This window comes from Apis cerana, linkage group LG2 (assembly GCF_029169275.1).
Source record: "Apis cerana isolate GH-2021 linkage group LG2, AcerK_1.0, whole genome shotgun sequence".
In the NCBI taxonomy this organism is placed as follows: domain Eukaryota; kingdom Metazoa; phylum Arthropoda; class Insecta; order Hymenoptera; family Apidae; genus Apis; species Apis cerana.
This window is the reverse complement of record NC_083853.1, coordinates 13,551,695-13,571,068: the sequence shown is the minus strand read 5'-3', so window position 1 is coordinate 13,571,068 and position 19,374 is coordinate 13,551,695. Positions and strand designations below refer to the sequence as shown.

The 19,374-nt window shown below is 25.7% G+C and overlaps 4 protein-coding genes across 6 annotated transcripts; all 4 read left to right on the top strand.

Moving 5' to 3' along the window:
- The first annotated feature begins 7 nt into the window (after positions 1–7).
- LOC108002927 (neuropeptides capa receptor-like) lies at positions 8–10,018 on the top strand. Its single transcript, XM_017064930.3, has 7 exons — positions 8–137; positions 4,141–6,846; positions 8,356–8,446; positions 8,540–8,739; positions 8,822–9,073; positions 9,151–9,475; positions 9,565–10,018. Exons 2-7 carry the CDS (start codon positions 6,570–6,572, stop codon positions 9,803–9,805), a joined length of 1,386 nt encoding a protein of 461 aa, XP_016920419.2. The 5' UTR covers positions 8–137; positions 4,141–6,569; the 3' UTR covers positions 9,806–10,018.
- LOC108002869 (DNA polymerase subunit gamma-1, mitochondrial) lies at positions 175–4,095 on the top strand. The gene has a single exon (XM_017064822.3). The coding sequence runs from the start codon at positions 259–261 to the stop codon at positions 3,910–3,912; it is 3,654 nt and encodes a 1,217-aa protein (XP_016920311.3). The 5' UTR covers positions 175–258; the 3' UTR covers positions 3,913–4,095.
- Positions 4,147–4,674, top strand: LOC108002873 (probable RNA-binding protein EIF1AD). Its single transcript, XM_017064831.3, has 2 exons — positions 4,147–4,413; positions 4,480–4,674. Exons 1-2 carry the CDS (start codon positions 4,147–4,149, stop codon positions 4,672–4,674), a joined length of 462 nt encoding a protein of 153 aa, XP_016920320.1.
- Positions 10,019–10,171: 153 nt separating the features above from the next.
- Positions 10,172–18,153, top strand: LOC108002738 (neuropeptides capa receptor-like). 3 transcript variants are annotated; one of them, XR_009828859.1, is made up of 7 exons: positions 10,172–13,548; positions 14,807–14,897; positions 15,003–15,199; positions 15,799–16,041; positions 16,651–16,993; positions 17,141–17,686; positions 17,777–18,153. XR_009828859.1 is itself a non-coding variant. In XM_017064568.3 (6 exons), exons 1-6 carry the CDS (start codon positions 13,293–13,295, stop codon positions 17,385–17,387), a joined length of 1,377 nt encoding a protein of 458 aa, XP_016920057.1. In that variant the 5' UTR covers positions 10,172–13,292; the 3' UTR covers positions 17,388–18,153. The 3 variants fall into 3 exon arrangements, 2 of the variants coding, with proteins under 2 accessions (XP_016920057.1, XP_061927354.1); XM_017064568.3 differs by having other exon boundaries at positions 17,141–18,153; XM_062071370.1 differs by lacking the exon at positions 17,777–18,153 and having other exon boundaries at positions 17,137–17,413.
- The last annotated feature ends 1,221 nt before the right edge of the window (positions 18,154–19,374 follow it).

Here is a 19,374-nt window from a genome sequence, read left to right as displayed (position 1 = left end):
TGATTTTAAAATTCAAAAAAACGTTAATATGGCGATTTAAAAATTCAATGTACTTTTGATATAAGTTCACAAATTAAATTAAAATTATTAGATTGATAATTCTCATTTCTTTTTAAAATATAATTTATAAATAACAGGTAAGATTTTATGTACTATAATTAATTAATAATATCTTTTATATGTTTTCGTAATATTAAAGTCACGTGTTAACTTTGTTGTTGTGTGAAATTATAAAATTATAAAAGAATTAAATTAATAATGAAACGTTATTTAATTAATGTATATAATGGTCACAAATATATTATTATAAATCGCAACATTAGTGAAATTGCAGGCAAGCAATTTACAAAAAAAATTATTAACAGAAAATATAAGTCCCTTTTAACCTCAAAGAAAAATACTAATTCATATAATAAAAATTATAAAAACATTAATAATAAAAATTATATTTTTAATACATCAAATAAAACTCAAATAAATAAAAAATGCAAAATTTTATTTAAATCTAAAAATATATCTAAAGATATATCTAAAAATGAACAATGTTTTTTATCACCAATAAATAATATGAATAAAAATAATTATAAAAATGCTTTAGAATGTAAAGATATACAAACATTAGAAAATAAAGAAGAAGAAATTTGTAATGAAAGAATTAATGAAAGTGATATAAGAATTAATGAAATTAATATACAAATGCTTCCAAAATCATTACATAAACAGATATTTAAAAATTCTGAAAAACCACAAAAAATATCAAAAGAAGAAATACAATCTATAAAAAATAATTTGCACTCATATGGGATAAAAGTAGAAGATGCAACTAGACTTCCTAAGGTTGATATTAAAATACCTCTTTTGGAAGGAGATGATATTGAACAACATTTTTATAATATTGGAAAGGCACAAATTAAACCTTATATAAAACTTATAAAAAATATTATGAAAAATATTCCTCAAATGCCAAATCAATGGATATTGAATGAAGGATGGACAAGATATACTGTTGATAACATACAAAAAGTAGATTATCCTTTAGAAGATGCTATTATTTTTGATGTAGAAGTTTGTATTAAAGAAGGTTTTTTACCAACATTAGCAACTGCAGTAAGTGATAAAGCATGGTATGGTTGGGTATCAAAGTCTCTAATTGATGGTGTGAGTAGAAATTTTGAAGGAAAACAATATACTATGGATGAATTAATACCGATGGAAAGTATAGTTACTGAACACGGTGAAAAATTAACTTCTTATCATAAAAAGCCAAAAATTATAGTTGGTCATAATGTATCATTTGATAGAAGTAAAATTAAAGAGCAATATTGGTTGAAACAAACAGGATTAAGATTTATTGATACAATGTCACTTCATATATGTGTTGGTGGAATTAACAGTTATCAGAGATCTATTTTAAATTCTACAAAAAATAGAGAAGAAAAATTTAATTTAGAGATGCGAACTTCATTAAACAATTTAGCGGATGTTCACAAATTTTATTGTGGTTCTGAAATAAATAAAAATGTCAGAGAAGTATTTATAAATGGAACTTTGAAAGACATTAAAGAAGATTTTAATTCTTTGATGATTTATTGTGCAAATGATGTAATTGCAACTCATAATGTTTTATGTAAATTATTTCCTATTTTTGAAGAAAGATTTCCTCATCCTGTTACTTTAGCAGGAATGTTAGAGCTTGGTACTGCATATCTACCAATAAATTCTAATTGGAAAAAATATTTAAATGAATCAGAGACTACATTTGAAGATTTAAATTATGAAACTAAAATTATTCTTACTAAAAGAGCTAATGCTGTTTGTAAACTTTTGCATAATGAAAAATATAAAGAAGATTTATGGATGTGGGATGAAGATTGGAGTACACAAATGCTTAAATTAAAAACAGGAAAAAATTTAAAAAATATACAAAAAATATCTCAAATACAAAATGCAAAAAGAAAAAAAGAAATAAAAACTCAAAGTTATTTAACAGATGATGAAGATGAAGAAGATCCTTTGGAAAAAAAATTTGCTTATTTGACAGAGACAAGAAAATTTTTACCTTTAAAATTACCATATATGCCAGGATATCCTGCTTGGTATCGAAAACTTTGTTTCAAAATAAATGATGAAAATTGGTCTCCAGGTCCTCAAAACATAAGTATTTCTAAGCAAATTGTTCCAAAACTTTTAAATTTGACATGGGAAAATTTTCCATTACATTACATAAAAAATAAAGGTTGGGGTATTTTAGTTCCTTATACTAATGATTTGAATATTAAAACTAAAGTACCTTTAAAACAGCTTTTAGCTCAATGTGCTTTACCTAAAAAAGAATATTTATCAGATGAAATATACACAATGTCAACAATGAATAAAGAATTGGAAAATGATTTACATAAAACTGAATTTTGGTATAACATAAAGAAAAATCCTAATATTCAATTAACTGATATTTATAAAGGCACTGCACATTGGTGCAATATTAATATAGATAATTGCTGTTATTTTCTTAAATTACCTCATAAAGATGGGAAAAATTATAACGTTGGTAATCCTTTGAGCAGACATTTTTTGAATAAATTTTCGGAAAATATATTGGCTAGTTCAGATACCAGTGCTGCGAAAATATTGAAAATAGCTAGAATGATATCATATTGGAGAAATAATAGGGATAGAATTATGTCACAATTTACAATATGGTTTGAGAAATCATATTTATCGTACAGTATTAGAAGTTCTAAAAAATCAATGTGTTATGGGGCAATTTTACCTTTAGTAGCTGTATGTGGAACATTAACTAGACGAGCAGTAGAACCTACATGGATGACTGCATCTAACTCTGATACTGAACGTGTCGGTTCTGAATTACGAGCAATGATTCAAGCACCACCAGGATATAATATTGTTGGCGCCGATGTTGATAGTCAAGAATTGTGGATTTCGTCTATAATAGGTGATGCTTATTATAAAAAAATTCATGGAGCTACACCATTTGGCTGGATGACATTAATCGGTACTAAAGCTAATGAAACTGATATGCATAGTGTTACTGCTAAAGCAATTGGAATTTCTAGAAATCAAGCTAAAATTATCAATTACGCTAGAATTTATGGTGCTGGCCAAAAATTTGCCGAAACACTTTTGAAACAATTTAATCCGTCCATGACAGATAGTGAAGCTACATCAAAATCTCGAAAAATGTTTACTATGACAAAAGGAAAAAAGATTTATAAATTAAAACCTGAATATATTAATAATTATAATGATAATATACATTATTCATCATACGAAGCACACAAACTATCCAAATTACATGGTAAAATAATATCAGAAATGTTTGAGAAAAGTAAATGGGTTGGTGGTTCAGAATCTGCAATGTTTAATAGATTGGAAGAAATTGCATGTAATCCTCATCCTGTTACACCTTTTTTGAACTCTAGATTAACTGTGGCGTTAGAAAGTCCAATAAATGATGACAAATTTTTACCTACAAAAATAAATTGGGTAGTACAGAGTGGAGCAGTCGATTTTTTACATTTAATGCTAGTTTCGATGAAATGGCTTATGAAAGATCACGTCAGATTTTGTTTATCATTTCATGATGAAGTGCGTTATTTAGTGCCGTCAAAATATAAATACAATGCAGCGCTTGCCATGCATATTACTAATCTTTTAACTCGATCATTTTGTGCATCGAGATTGGGAATGAATGATCTTCCGATGTCAGTAGCATTTTTTACTTCTGTAGAAGTAGATACAGTTTTACGTAAAGAACCTGAAAATGATTGTATTACGCCATCGAATCCTCATGGCTTAAAAAATGAGTATGAAATTCCTCCAGGAGAAAGCTTGGATATATGGTCCGCTATTGATAAATCTAAAGGTTCCTTGGGACCGTGGACTGCAAAATAATAAAATATTGAATTTAATTAATGATAAATAAAAACAAAGATTGATATAAAATTGATATAAAATATAAAAATGATATTCATATAAAATATAAAATAATATTCAATAAAAATGATATATTCATTAAAAATCATTGAAACATTAACAAATAATGATAAATAAAAAAAGAAATGAAATTTTTTTTTTTTAAATATAATGTATGTAGAATTTTTGTTATATTTGATTTTACAGATTAAAATGTCCAAAGCAACCAAACGGAAATATGTTACCAAAGAAATCGAAGATTTGAGTATTCCTACAGAATTACAATCAATAGTTCAAATTGTAAAGTCATGCGGTAATAATCTTCATGAAGTTATTAATCCAGCTGGAATTCAATATCTCGTATCTATGCCAGTAAAATTTAGGAAAAATATTTGGATAAAACGAGGAGATTTTGTATTAGTAGAACCAATTCCAGAAGGAGACAAAGTGAAAGCTGAAATTGTTAAGATATTAACACGAGTATGCATAATAGTAAACATATTTTTATATGAATGTAATTTTTTAAAAATAAAACTTATTTATTAGGAACATAAAAAATGGTATCGAGTACAGAACTGTTGGCCCCAAGAATTTGACGAAATTTCAAATTCGAAGCAAAGAACAATTAAGGAAGATAGTGATAACGAAGAAGATGATCTTTTTATAAATAAAAATAGATTATTACAAAATAAGATAGATAATACCAGTAATACAAGTTCTGAAGAATCTGATTCTTGTTAATGTTTTTGTAATGATATTATAAATAATAAAGTATATAATATTTATATACGAAAACGATAAAATTGTCTATAAAAAGACAAAATAAATATTTTTCAAAATTATGTTATATTTCACTTGAAATTTGTCTACAAATTAATATTTTATTTCTATACTATAATAATAATAAAAAAAAGTATATGTTTTCGTTTAACGAAGTCAAATGTTATCGAAGAAATTATCGCTGCATTGTCTGGTTAATCTTATCGATTAATATAATTTTTTGCAATACGATACATAATGTATCTTTTGTCAATTATGTTTTATCATAAAATGAAAAATTCTGTCTATTTTTAACATATTGAAAATTTCATTTCTTTAAAAAAAATATTTGAAATAAAGAATATAATTATAATAATTATATATAATTATAAAATATAATATAAAGAAAATAATTTTTTTAAGTAAAAAAGATTTTTTAAATAGATATTGTATTATAGATATTATCTCACAGAATAATATTTTTTAATATTCTTGTAAATTACATGAATCGTAAAATATCATTATATCTTCTTGTTGCATTGTAAATCGAAAATTCTTTTATGTTTAATGAATCATAATCATATAGATAAGACAATAATAACAGTAGACAGTAGTAATAAATGTACTTATTTTATAATTGATTTTCATATTCATTTTATTCTATTTTATTTAAACATTTTTTTGTGATTTATAAATGCTATTTGTTTATTGGATAAATTTAATTTATATAATTTTGGAAACCAATTTGATAAGATATTTTAAATAATAAATTTCGCTATTTATAAAAATATAAAAAAAAATAGAGAAAAAAATTTATTCTTTCAGTTCTTTAATTTTACCTAATTAAATATACGAAATAGTGGTTTTTAAGATAGTTTGGAGTATAATAATTGAATGTGAAAAAAATCTTAAATCGAATAGAACATTTTAATGAAATATTATAGTGATTTTCTTATCACAAAATCAAGAGATGAGATTATTACGACGAAAGGTGTCCGATCGTTAAGAATGTTGCGATCACTCGCACAGTACAATAGTCTGTTTCCGACAGTGATGATTGGCTGATTTAGCTTCAATTTGTCTTCTCCTTTATTTTGATTATTTATTTTGATTTCTTTCTTATGTTAATGAGATCGATTTATGTGCTGAAAGACATACTTACTTATCATTGTGCACATTGTTTCTAAATTCTTTTTCCTTTCTTATAATTCTACATTTACATATTTTTATAAAATAATAAATAAAGTACATTACTGAAGTATATTATATTACATAAAAATCTGGAATTTTGTGCAAGTGTTTTGTCTATTATAATATTATATAATTCGATAATTTGAAAATTTTTCTATCGTTTAATTGTGTATTTTTATTGTGAGGAAATCCAAATATATCAGGACGGTATATCGCTATCTGAAAGAATAAAAATGGAAATATACGGTGGAACATTGACAAGAAATAATGGACTTAATGTTCGTGCAAAAGTATATGAAATTCAATTTTCAAAATCAAAATGACAAATTGAACAATCTACAACTTAATTTAGATGAAGTGAATGTCAAAACCTAATATCTTTCTGCTATTTTATGTGAAGTGAAACAATTTCACGAAGGAATTTTTTCGATTTGTCTTAAACTGGTGGCTTATTAATGATTATAAAGATCGCAATTTGTTGATTTCAGTCATCAGATTATCAGGTGTTACCGGTGATAATAATTTCCATGATCACGATTTATTCTTAAAATTGTTATAGAAATTTATTTTCTGTAACGTAAATATGTATCATTTCTGATTTCAAATATTCGGCCATCGCTATCCGATTTTTTTAGCGAAAGATTCCGTTTGATATAAAAGGAGAAAAATTTCATTGACAAATCATTATGGAAACGTCGGACGATGATTCTTATGATTTTTGGAAGAATTGGGATTTGAAGAATTTAACAGAAACGGAATATTTGGCCAAAGTACTTGGACCTAAATATTTATCTATGAGGATGGTGATACCGCTCACGATAATATATATGATAATTTTTGTAACTGGTATTTTCGGGAACATCACCACATGTATCGTAATTATAAAAAATCCTGCGATGCAAACGGCCACCAATTACTACTTGTTCAGTCTGGCCATATCTGACCTTATTCTACTTGTATTGGGTGAGTGTCGTTTATGTTTGCTCGTATTGATATGATACCATGATCGATTTTCATTCTCCTTCTTCGTAAAAACAATTTATGAAGGAACAATATGAAGATAATGAACTTCGATAGACATTTAATAAAGATAAGCGAAAATACAGCGCAATCCCTATATAAGTATTGATTTAATCAACGCGAAATATATATAACCGAAATTAGATTTACGTTGATCCTTAAAACGGTATTTATACGATTAAATTGTACTAAATGGACGGTATTTCAATTAAAATTAGTAGCATTATACACAAAAGAGCGCAATATGTTAAGTAATTAGAGATTTTTCTTACGAATTAGACTATGATGTTTAGATTGAGATCGTTTTACCTTTGTTGAAATTTGACGATAAAGGCTTTAAATTAATCTTCGTCTAATGTGTACATGAGCGATTGTTATCTACTCGATGGATTGTTTGCTGATCGTAACGTCGTTTTTATTTACGTCATTTTAAGAATTTGTTAGGATAAAAATTGAAGATTGTTTGTTTCGCGAGTGTTTGTTTCTTTGACGAAACAATTTTTGATAAATTAAAAGATTTGAATGTTTAGCTACGAACATTTACAAATTTTAGTTATGCATTCGTTACTTGAATATTCGAAATTAAAGATGAGAATGATGTGAAACGATAAGAGCATTATTTACATAACTATAATAAAATTTAAATATCGCGTGAGACATTAAATTTTTGGTCAAATCATGGAAAAATTATTGTGTAAATATGTATATTATGAAAACAATATGTAAAACTAATTTCAGCATAATTTGAAAGATAAAAAAGAAATCGAATTATTGTCAAATAAAATTGCGATAAAATATATAATGTTTACACATATTCGGTATGATCGATATCATAATATTATCGATTTTATGAAATATTAAACGTGATTATATAGACATTATTTGTAATTAACATTTATTCGAAAAACACTTATTTACATTCAATTTAATTATTTATTCATTTAAATAACATATATCGTTTAATTTTTCCATTATTAATATACAAAATCCGAGAATAAATTTTCATTTGATAATTAGCTTCAAATCGATAAGCAATTACTGATCTAAAAATTGAAAGATAAACAATTTTTGAAGTTGTATAGTTCAAATATAGTTAGCTTCAAATATTTAAGTCTCAATATGGGAGCTATAATTTCTCGTCTCTTTAATTTCAACGTGAATTGTGACGTCTATGTGTAAATTACCTTTTAAACTTAATCTTTAGTTGTAAATCGAGAAAATGAGTTTGTGTACCAGGAAGATATGTATGTTTCTCAATTGTTCCGATATAGATATTTGACGTCAATTGCGTGGTCATTGCAGAAATAAATTACAGATAACTATATATAAAAATATAATAATAAAAATATATTAATGTTAATATGATCGAAATAAAATACTTTAATAGTACTACTCTAGTAATGGTTATCTGCAATTTATTGTTATTGTGCTTTGTCTGATATTCGCTTTCAGGATTGCCTAATGAGCTGAGCTTGTTTTGGCAACAATATCCATGGGTTCTAGGAGTTAGTCTTTGCAAAATCAGAGCATACGTATCGGAAATGTAAGCAATATATTTTTTAATAAATTAATTTAATAATAATTCTAAAAAAATTATATCGCTGATTTTTATTTAAAATTTCACTTTACTTAATAGGTCTTCTTATGTATCAGTCCTTACGATAGTAGCTTTCTCTATGGAAAGATATTTGGCTATTTGTCATCCGCTTCGTGTTTATACGATAAGCGGTCTTAAAAGACCGATACGTTTCATTTTAGCTGCTTGGTCGATTGCACTGATTTCTGCCATACCATTTGCAATTTATACAAAAGTCAACTTGGTCGAATATCCACCAGGTTAATTAAACTTTAATGCATCACTTTATTTGTCATTTGTAAATATATATTCAATAAGTTTCAAAAATGTATAATTATTTAGAGTCAGGGAATTATTCGGCCGATTCCGCGATTTGCGCTATGCTTTTACCATATATGCCTGATTTCCCTTTGTACGAGTTGAGTACTATTATATTCTTCTTGATACCAATGTTAATTATCTTGGTGGTATATACTAGAATGGGTCTGAGAATCAGAAATAGTACGAAAGATACTTTGAACTCTGTGGTACAAGGTGCTATTCACGGAGATTCGAGACAAATTCAATCTCGAAGATCCGTGATTAAAATGTTAAGTAAGATTTTATCTTGAATTTTTTTTAATGTAACTTTTTTTTTTTACAAAAAACATAAATCATAATCATTGTTTTAGGTGCCGTGGTTATTTTATTTTTTATTTGTTGGGCTCCTTTTCACACTCAGCGATTACTCTACGTTTATGCGCAAGAATCTGATTATTATCCAGACTTGAACGAATGGCTGTATATTTTAAGCGGATGTCTCTATTATTTCAGTACAACTATAAATCCCATTTTATATAATTTAATGAGCATAAAGTACAGAAATGCGTTCAAACAAACAATTTGTTGTAAAACGAGGATAATAGCCAGAAGAAGTTGGGTTACGAGAGAGTCTCAAATGTGTAATAACAGTTCGAGCGATAAAGCACGAAATTCAAGCTTCAAATGTTCTATGAGGTAGTAACATTACTAACGCAGTGAAACAAAAAAGTTTTAATAAAATAATAATAATTTCTGTATGTCATTTAATATACTTACGATTTTAGATATACTATTAATCAAGCGAAAGAAATGTTTCGATTTACTCCAAGTCAAGAAAACGGTGGCAGAGATAAAAACATGAATGATAATGTTCCTCGTAAATCATATATGCTGAAGAAAGAGGATTCCACATCGAAACCTCTTCTCAATCGAATGCATTCCGTACAAAAAAAATGGGAGAATAAAAATTTAGAATATAAAACAAAAGACGAAAAATCCATCTCTACGTCCAACAGCATTTTGTAACTTAAATTGTAGATATTAAATTATTGTATATAAAATAATGTTAAATTAAGTTAATTTTAAGTTAAGCATTTTATTTATTTTCTGACGATATATATATATATTGTATTTTTAAATTGATTTTTATTCGATTAGTAATTACTAAAAGTAGTTTTAATAATAAATTGTGAAATTCGTAATGTACACAAGATAAAAATAAACAGTATTTTTTCGTCATGTTTATAGCAACATTTTTATAAAGTAGAAATTCTATAAGAAAGACGAATAAAAATCTCTTAGCGTCTAGAAGCGTGAGCAAAGAATGGCTTCTTGTATCAAAGAATGTCGACACTATTAAATGTGTTTATTAAAGACGAATCTTTTTCAGGAAATTAATTTAAAAATGTCTGGAGCCATGAAAAATATATCTTATAAAATTTTCTTAATATACAACTACTTCTTCCATTAAATTATTTTATTAAATATTCCAAACATATTAAAAGTATTTTATTTATTAACAAAGTTAAATTACAAATATATTCTCTTCATTTTATTTCAATTCCTTGTTTTTATTTATTTATTTATTTCTCTTTTATATATATATATAACTCCACATATTGAGAAGAATTATGAAATAAATATGAGAAAAATGTGAAAAATATATAATAAAATTCATAATAATAATATTACTACGAAATGATGAACGTTATTTGAATATTTAAAAATAGTGCATTCCTAAACTTTTCCAAGAATTGTTTAACCGAGAAACAGAATTTAATTAATTTCCAGAGAGTTTTAAATATTGATTGACAAGTTCAAACTTTGTAATGAACGTAGACGAAGAAAATATGATAAAGTTACGTCTGTATAAAGTTTATCATCATGAAAATTAAAGTTATGTTACTATAAAATATCCATTTCTCGAGTTCACATATGATCAACAAAAAAACTTTATGATTTATTTAATGGAATTCCATATTTGCGGGAATGAAAATAATTTTTGATTATCTTGTTATGTAATTGATTTATTTCGGATAACCGTATTAGAAATTAATTCTAGTTCTAAAATTATAAAAATTATATATTTTTGTTTTTATTTTACAAGATGAAAAAACCTAAATATCTATCCGCAAAATAATATAATATAGTATCCAATAATATTGTTAAATTAATCTAGAAAATAATTCTTATCGATGAACAAATGAATGTGTCAGCAATTTCGTCCGTCCAAATTGTCAAAATGAATGGTATAACCTGAATTGAATTTTCCCTACAATTTTCCGTCCACAATATTCCATCACAAAGAATGTTAGAGATAATATCTGAAGAACATAAAAGTGGCAGTGTTCGAAAAAATAATGTTCGATTTGATAGAATATTTCTATTCCTTGATAAAATTGCTCATCTTTGTGATAGTCGAATGCTTCCTCTCGGTATACACGTGTATTCTTCGAATAATTTTCATACAATTAACGGGAGAGAAATCATTGCAATGGGTAATATTATTTTCTTACGTAGTAGTATTAAATAACTTGTTAAACTTCATTCATATTCTCTAATATGCGCGATTTTATTGATTTTCCTCTTTACTTTTCAGACTCAACGTTTTCTAATCTACTATTTATCTAAATACTTCCTTGTAAACTGAATAAGGACAAAAAGGAAACGTAATGCTATTATCTCGGTACACGGTAAGAAGACTTCAAAGGTAAAGCGCGAAATACGTGTCGTAAAGAAAATAGGAATTTGTTTCGTATTCTGTTTTCGTTTTTGTCCACGTTCATTCATTATATAATCTAATAAAATTATTTCTCACTTTTTTTTATTACTTTTCCATTAATATTAAAAAAATAATTATATTGTGATATATTTCAATGCCAAATCATCATATATTTTTCAGTTCATTTTCTACATTTTTATTCTTGGCATGTTGACTTTAATCTTCGATTCGTGTACTTCGCCAATAGAAAAACCTTTCAAATATGAAGATCGTTTTTTGCTCTGCCATTTTAATCAGATACATCTTCCGAAACATGCAAATGAAATTGCTAAATTTAACCGTGATAAAAAGAGAAAATACTTGTTGGTAAAATCAAAAAAATCGAAAAAAAAATATGTAGTTCAGTTTTTTCTTCAAAATACCGATTCTGAATCTAATAATTAAATAAAGAAGATACCGAAGATCATTCTATATTTTATTGCGGAATTCTTTTAAATTACTGAAAGAATTATATAAATAAATGCAACAAGTTAGAAATCTAAACATAAGATATCTAAACCAATTCAAAAAATATTCAGAGATGGGCTAATAGAAGATTCGTGAATAATTACAACATAATTACAGAATAAAAATTTTAGAAACGCGAAACAAGATTGAAAAAGAAAAAAATTTGAAATCAAGATCGAACATATAGGAATGTTTACGATTTATTGATTATATGAGACACTATAACATTCTGTGTATAACATGAATCGAAATAAATTTATACTTTTACATTATGAAAGTGGTTTTATAATTTAAATGGGCACTAAAGATATTCTTTGATATTATTTTCAACTTTAGGTGATATTAATTGCATATTGGTATGATTTAAGATCATTCATAACAACTCAGGTATAAACTTCTAATAATGAAGATCTTAACGAACTCTTCACGCACAGCTTGGAATTTTCCTCTTAAGGAGATCAAATGATCAAATCTTCGTAATGTATTCGAGTAATAACGTTTTCATTCATTTATTCTTTTGACGTGATCGAGCGAAATGATCGAGCGAAATTAAATTTTCGAATATATATATATATATGTTAGATTATACTTAAAGAAGGGATAAAAGAAATATTCAGAAGGAAATTTTCAATTTTTCGGTTTAAATCCAAATGAAAACCATTTATCGTCTTATCGGAAGATTTAATTTGTCTACGCGTTTAATTTTATATCATTATTCTAGAATGCAAAAACATTGAGATGTATCTGTGAATGATAAATTTTTACAGGTAACAACTTGTAAAATATATAAAATATATATAACCGTATAAAAATTCTTGTTGGTAATCAGAATTAGCGAGATATGTGATATTTTATTAGTCGAGTTATGTGGAGGGTTCATGTAGATTAAAGCGGAGGGTTGGTTACGTGCGTGGTAGATGGGCGCGAGGAACTCAGGAGTGAGTCGCGACACGTCACTTGTTCACGATCTGGCAAACGGTGCGCTTTTCAGATCATCCCTCGAATAGAGGTGGCGGTGTTATTATCGTAAAAATATTTTGTGACATTTTTTTTTCCAAACGTAATTAATTTTGATTATGATGATGATCGTTAATGAGGAATAATCGTTTGTCGACGAATAATGAAAAGATTCGTATGAAACGAATAATTTATAGAAAAAGTTTTCGAAATAATTTTCAAAGTGAGAAAGAACGTTTGTTCTTGTGTATGTGACTTAAGAGAAAAGGCACATAATCGGAAAGTAATCGATTTGGTATCGCAAACGGTGATGAAAATTAATGAACAATGAACGTATCGGAATATTCGTTTTATGAGAATATTAGCGACGAATTGAAATATTTGGAAAAAGTACGCGGTCCTAAATACTTATCCTTGACGTTGATAGTGCCTATCACCCTCACGTACGTCGTCATCTTTGTAACCGGATTTGTTGGCAATATCATCACTTGCATCGTTATTTGGAGAAATCCGACTATGCAGACACCGACGAATTATTACCTGTTCAATTTGGCGGTATCTGATTTGCTGTTTCTAATATTAGGTAAGTTTGTTAATGTTCATTATTTGTTTTTTCTTATTTCAATGATATTTTACTAATATTAATATTATTTTACTTAAATTTTATTTTAATAATTAATATTGATCAATAAGAATGATTTAGCTATGAACGAGTTATGACAATTACAAGTAGAATTTTATTTATTAAATTAATAGTATTAATATTAAAGTATTAATATTATATGATTTATAAATCTACAATCATCACTTAAAATAGTTCTAAAGGATATTTTTGATGATTTTGCGATATCGAAACATTAATTATTATGATTTACGTGCTGTGCTGTTGCACTTTGACGCACGTGTAACGCATTAAAATTCATTTTATTGATAAAAATTATATTCATGCATCATATTCATACTAGAAATGAAAGTTCTATAAATTATTCATTCATATAAATAAAAGAAAAAAAAAAGAAAATAAGAGTGTTAATGAGAGTTAACAAATTTTAAGAAAAGGATTTATCTCGAATAATTCATTATTTGTTGTAATATTGTTTGATTTACTTCTTCCCAATATACAATTAATAATTAATAATTTCACTTAATATAAAATTTTACGCAAAATTATCAGATATCGGATAATATTTGCAAAATTGGCACCGTAATTGTTGGCTAATAAATTATCTTCCTTGCTATAATGAACAATTTCGTGTTACAATTTTATTTCTATCGAGTATGATCTCTGTAATTGTTTTGCATCGAAAGTAACAATTACAGTTAATTTATATTTACTGATTTCTGATTTTTTCTTCTGAAATCATTATTTTGTTTTATTTTTTCTTTTTTCGATTGATTCAATTGATTAAATCATAATTTAACAAAATCTGATTTATTAATATAATCTTTGATTTATTAAATAATAAAAACAAGTATAGTTTGAAAGTTGAATTTCATAAATAAAGTTGTGACAAAAGAAATATTTGTTCAGAGAATCTCATTTAAATTATTGAATCTTCTCTTGTTTCTACGCTTTATTATAAGAAATTTTATCCTTTTCTTCCAATCTAAGTTATTTTGAATTATTTATAAATCGTCGATTTGTAGATCGATCATGAAAAAAAATTGAACCAGTAAATTCAATGCAGACATCTTTACTTCATCGCCACAATTCCATCATTATTTTATCTTATAATAATTTCATAAATAAAATGTGTCAATCAAAGAAAAACATGAATTCATTTCTGAATGAAAATGATTATAGCACGTGTATGAGTACGAATTTTTCGATTGATTTTCAGGTTTACCTTTTGAACTGAGCGTATTTTGGCAACAATATCCATGGCAGTGGGGATTAGGAATATGCAAATTAAGAGCGTATGTCTCTGAAACGTGAGTCAACGTAATGAAAAATAAATAATATTAGAAGCTTAACTCTAAAAAAAAACAAAAAGATATCGAATTTGCATAGGAATACAAGAATTTTCTTTTTTGAAGGTCCTCTTATGTATCAGTATTAACTATAGTGGCATTCTCAATAGAAAGATATTTGGCAATTTATCATCCTCTTCGTCATTATCGGAGCGGTTTGAAACGTGCTATACGATCTATCTTTGGTGCATGGCTGATAGCTTTAATTTTTGCTATGCCATTCGCAACTTACATCGATATCAATTACGTTGAATATCCAGAAAGTGAGTTCTTGAGCAAAATTATATATTTTCATTTTTTGTGGTTTTTAATCATCATTCATATTAAAAAAAAATTTTTCTTTATACGTTTACATAATGAAAGTTGATGCAAGAACGAGAAATAATTCTAGATTATTATACAATTTGTATATACCATATAGAGATATAGGCTAGAAATTTAAATAACTAATAAGAGATAAATGTATAAATGTCATACATTCGTATTACAAATGATATTATATTAATATAATAAATAAAAATTCAAACAACTATAACGAATAAATATATAAATGTCACACATTCGTATTACAAATGATATTATATTAATATATAATTTCCCATTAGGATTGGTACAATATTAGATATTTACTCAATCATATGAACTATATAATTACAGATACCGTTTATGATCCGAAAATTTAGTCAATAATAAAAATTTATTGATTCAATAATGAATGGTCTGGAAAATCAGAAACAAATAAGAGCAGAATACGCGATTAAAAATATTTTTCAGCATATTTTGACCATGTATATATATTTCATATATTTTAATGGTTTTCGATTCTTTTTCGATGAATGTTTCGCTTCGTTTTCATTTACAGACTCCAAACGAAATTCAGAGGAATCCGCGATTTGTGCGATGCTGAAAGAAAACATGCCCGAATTTCCTCTCTATCAACTTAGCTGCATTCTCTTTTTCCTCATACCAATGGTGTTTATCGCGGTACTTTATATTCGGATAGGATTACGAATACAAAATGACAGCCTTGCGGAGAACGTCGAGGGATACGTTCACGGGGAAACGAAACAAGTCCAGTCACGAAAAACCATCACACGAATGCTGAGTAAATGATCAATCTTAAATAAACATCATCCCGTCCTTTGCACCCATAAATTTTTAATGTGCTCGTAAATTACAACATTAGTCACACGCGTATATCTTTGCCGTGCCAGTAAATATGAGAAACTGATTTAACCATGACGACAGACATTATTCCACATAGATCCTATCAAGGAACGTGTTTTAGAAATTGATGAGAAAACTGACGTTTGAACGTGGATGTCAAACTCTTTGAGATCATCACACTATAAGATAATTTTCACCTTGTCGATAATATGTGATAAAAGCTAAACATTTGAAAATAAGAATATTCTTGCTCGCTGGAAATACATTTGAAAATTTTATTACTCAATTAATTTTTTTCCTTCTCTAAAATCTTTAATTTTTATTTTAATTTATTCATAAGCATTGCTATTTATTTTCTTTGAAATTCATTGTAGAGTGTTAATATCTCTTATTTTTTTTTAATGAAAAATTATAAAAAAAATCAAAAGATAAAGAGGAAAGAAATAGAATAGTAAGTAAATGAAATTTGATATAAAATATTCACTGCTAATATAAAGAGATTGAAGCTAGTGATAAAAAGAAATCGTGCTTCGAATTGATTCTACAGGTGCCGTGGTGATCACATTTTTCATCTGTTGGGCGCCGTTTCATGTTCAACGATTATTATATGTGTATGAGGACTCGACATACGATGACATAAACCAGTGGGTATATCCGCTCACTGGTTGTCTTTACTACTTCAGCACGACTATTAATCCTATATTGTATAATGTGATGAGCGCGAAATATCGGAACGCTTTTAAAGAAACGTGTCGATGCTCGCCTAGCAATCCATCTATTACCAGAACCGGCCTAAGTAGCGTGAGAGATTCGAGTGTAATTTGTGGTAGTAACAAAAGATCTCAGGTTTTTCGTGGAAGAGATGCAAATAGACAAAATAGTTGTAACATGTAAGTTAAATTTCATATATAATTAAAAACATCTCCCTTGTTACTCGATAATTTCGTATCTCTTTCTACAATTTTCGTGAATTCCGAATTGTTTATTACATGAAAGTTTATAAACGAATTTAACTTTGGGAATTGTTCCCGAGGCAGATACGCATCGAGCTGCATGGAAAACAATTTACAAGGGGAAACACAGCCAGATCATAGAGAAATGGAAAAGCGACAAAATGTACCTGCAAACGATTCGTTGACAGCGAAAAAGAATAACAACGAAATTGTATCTGCACAGTTTTTAAATCAGTTAAAAAAATCATCGGTTTTGGTGCATACGAAAAATGGACGTCTCAAATATCAAGTGTCTGATAATGATATATCTACAAATGAGACACATATCTGATTGCTAAATCGTAAAAAAAAGATAAATATACATAAATAATTTTAAATTGTTAATTAAATAATTTCGAATAATATAAATTATTAATTTCGGAATATTAACATGAAAGTATCGTTTATTTTAAATCTTTAAGACAGCGGATTACTTTTTCAATTCACTAATTTCTTATTTTGTTAAAATTAATTCACATGTTTCAAAGTTCTTGCACTTGAGATGTAACGAAAAAATATAAATCGATATAATTGAAAAATATTACTTTGATATTCGAATTTTATGTGATGTTTGGAAAAATGAAACATAAGGTATAAATATATTATCTTCCAACAAATGTAACCTTAAAATATTTACGATATTTACGATAATAACATTAAAAATTAAATTTGATATTTCAGTCGAAAAAATTGATGAATCCTTATTAGGATTAGTTGATTTAAAGACATAATTTTTGAATAATATGAAAAAAAATTTTTTCAAAGAAAGCTATATAAAAATATGGACGAACTAATATGCATATAGAATATAATTATATTACAATAATGAAAAATATTATGGATTTAATATGATATCGATTTGATTTTGGTGAATTTTTGTGTTAAATATTGTATATAGATGAATATATACAATAAATAGTAGCTTTCTTTCATAACACAACATTATTAATATACTGTGTATATATATATATATTGACTATGAATCTATTATACATGTAAATACATCTGAAGATTGTAATATTATATATATTATTATATTAAATACATTATTATATTTATATTATGATTAATAATTTCAAAATCTTCTCAATTTAATTTTTTTGTTAATTTATTAATTTCTTGTTTTTAATACAATTTTGTATATACATATTTTGATTTAAAAAATATATTTGCAGACAACATTTGATAATTCTAAGATTTGGATTAAAAAAAATTCCATTCTTTTGTTTTTTTATCATTATTCTTCATTTTGAGATTTGTAAAACAGAGTTTTTTCAAGTAAAATTAACAAAAAGAGCAAATCTGTATAGATATGATATTTAATAGAAAATATATGATCAAATATGCTATATATATGTAACATAATATAAATCAAAAATCGAACTTAAAATTTTCATAACTTTGTTATTTTGAAAATCAAAAACTTTATGATTAAATCAAAAAGTTTTAATAAAAATCTTTGCAAAATTTAATTTATCTTGTAGAAATTAAATATTAAAATATTATTTGATTGAATGTTAAAAATGAAAAAAAAAACAAATAAATTTACTTTGAAATATAAAACATATATTGTCATTACTTTTATCTTTTTATCAAGAAACAATATAAAACTTTTGCTATAATTCTTCTATTAACAGAACTACCTTACATTTTAACAAAAGCTAATTTAAAGAATTTTTTTTTATCTAGTTTATTTTATTACTTATTAATATTCATTAAAATATTAATTTTTTTTTAACGAATTTTTTTCGACGAAGTTGTTAAAACTTTTAATGAAATTCATAATATCTATTCAGCAATATTTAATATTATTTTATATTTGATAAAATTTATTTCTGTTTAATTTTATCTACTTATTTGAATTCTAATTTTTGCAATAAATGATTAACAATTTATGATATAAGAGATAATGATTAGTAAATAATTATATATAATTATATATAATAATAAAATATATAATATAATTATATATAATAATAAAATATATAATATAATTATATATAATAATAAAATATATAATATAATTATATATAATAATAAAATATATAATATAATTATATATAATAATAAAATATATAATATAATTATATATAATAATAAAATAGTAAATTATTTAAAGAGATATTTTAAAGGGTTATAATCAATACGAATTATCCTATTTTTATTGAGTTTTCTATTATAAATGATTACGTTTTTCATATCACATAATATATCATTAGTAATATGATAGTTGATTTTTTGAGCAGTAAAATCAAGTTTTTAAAACTCATGAAAACAAT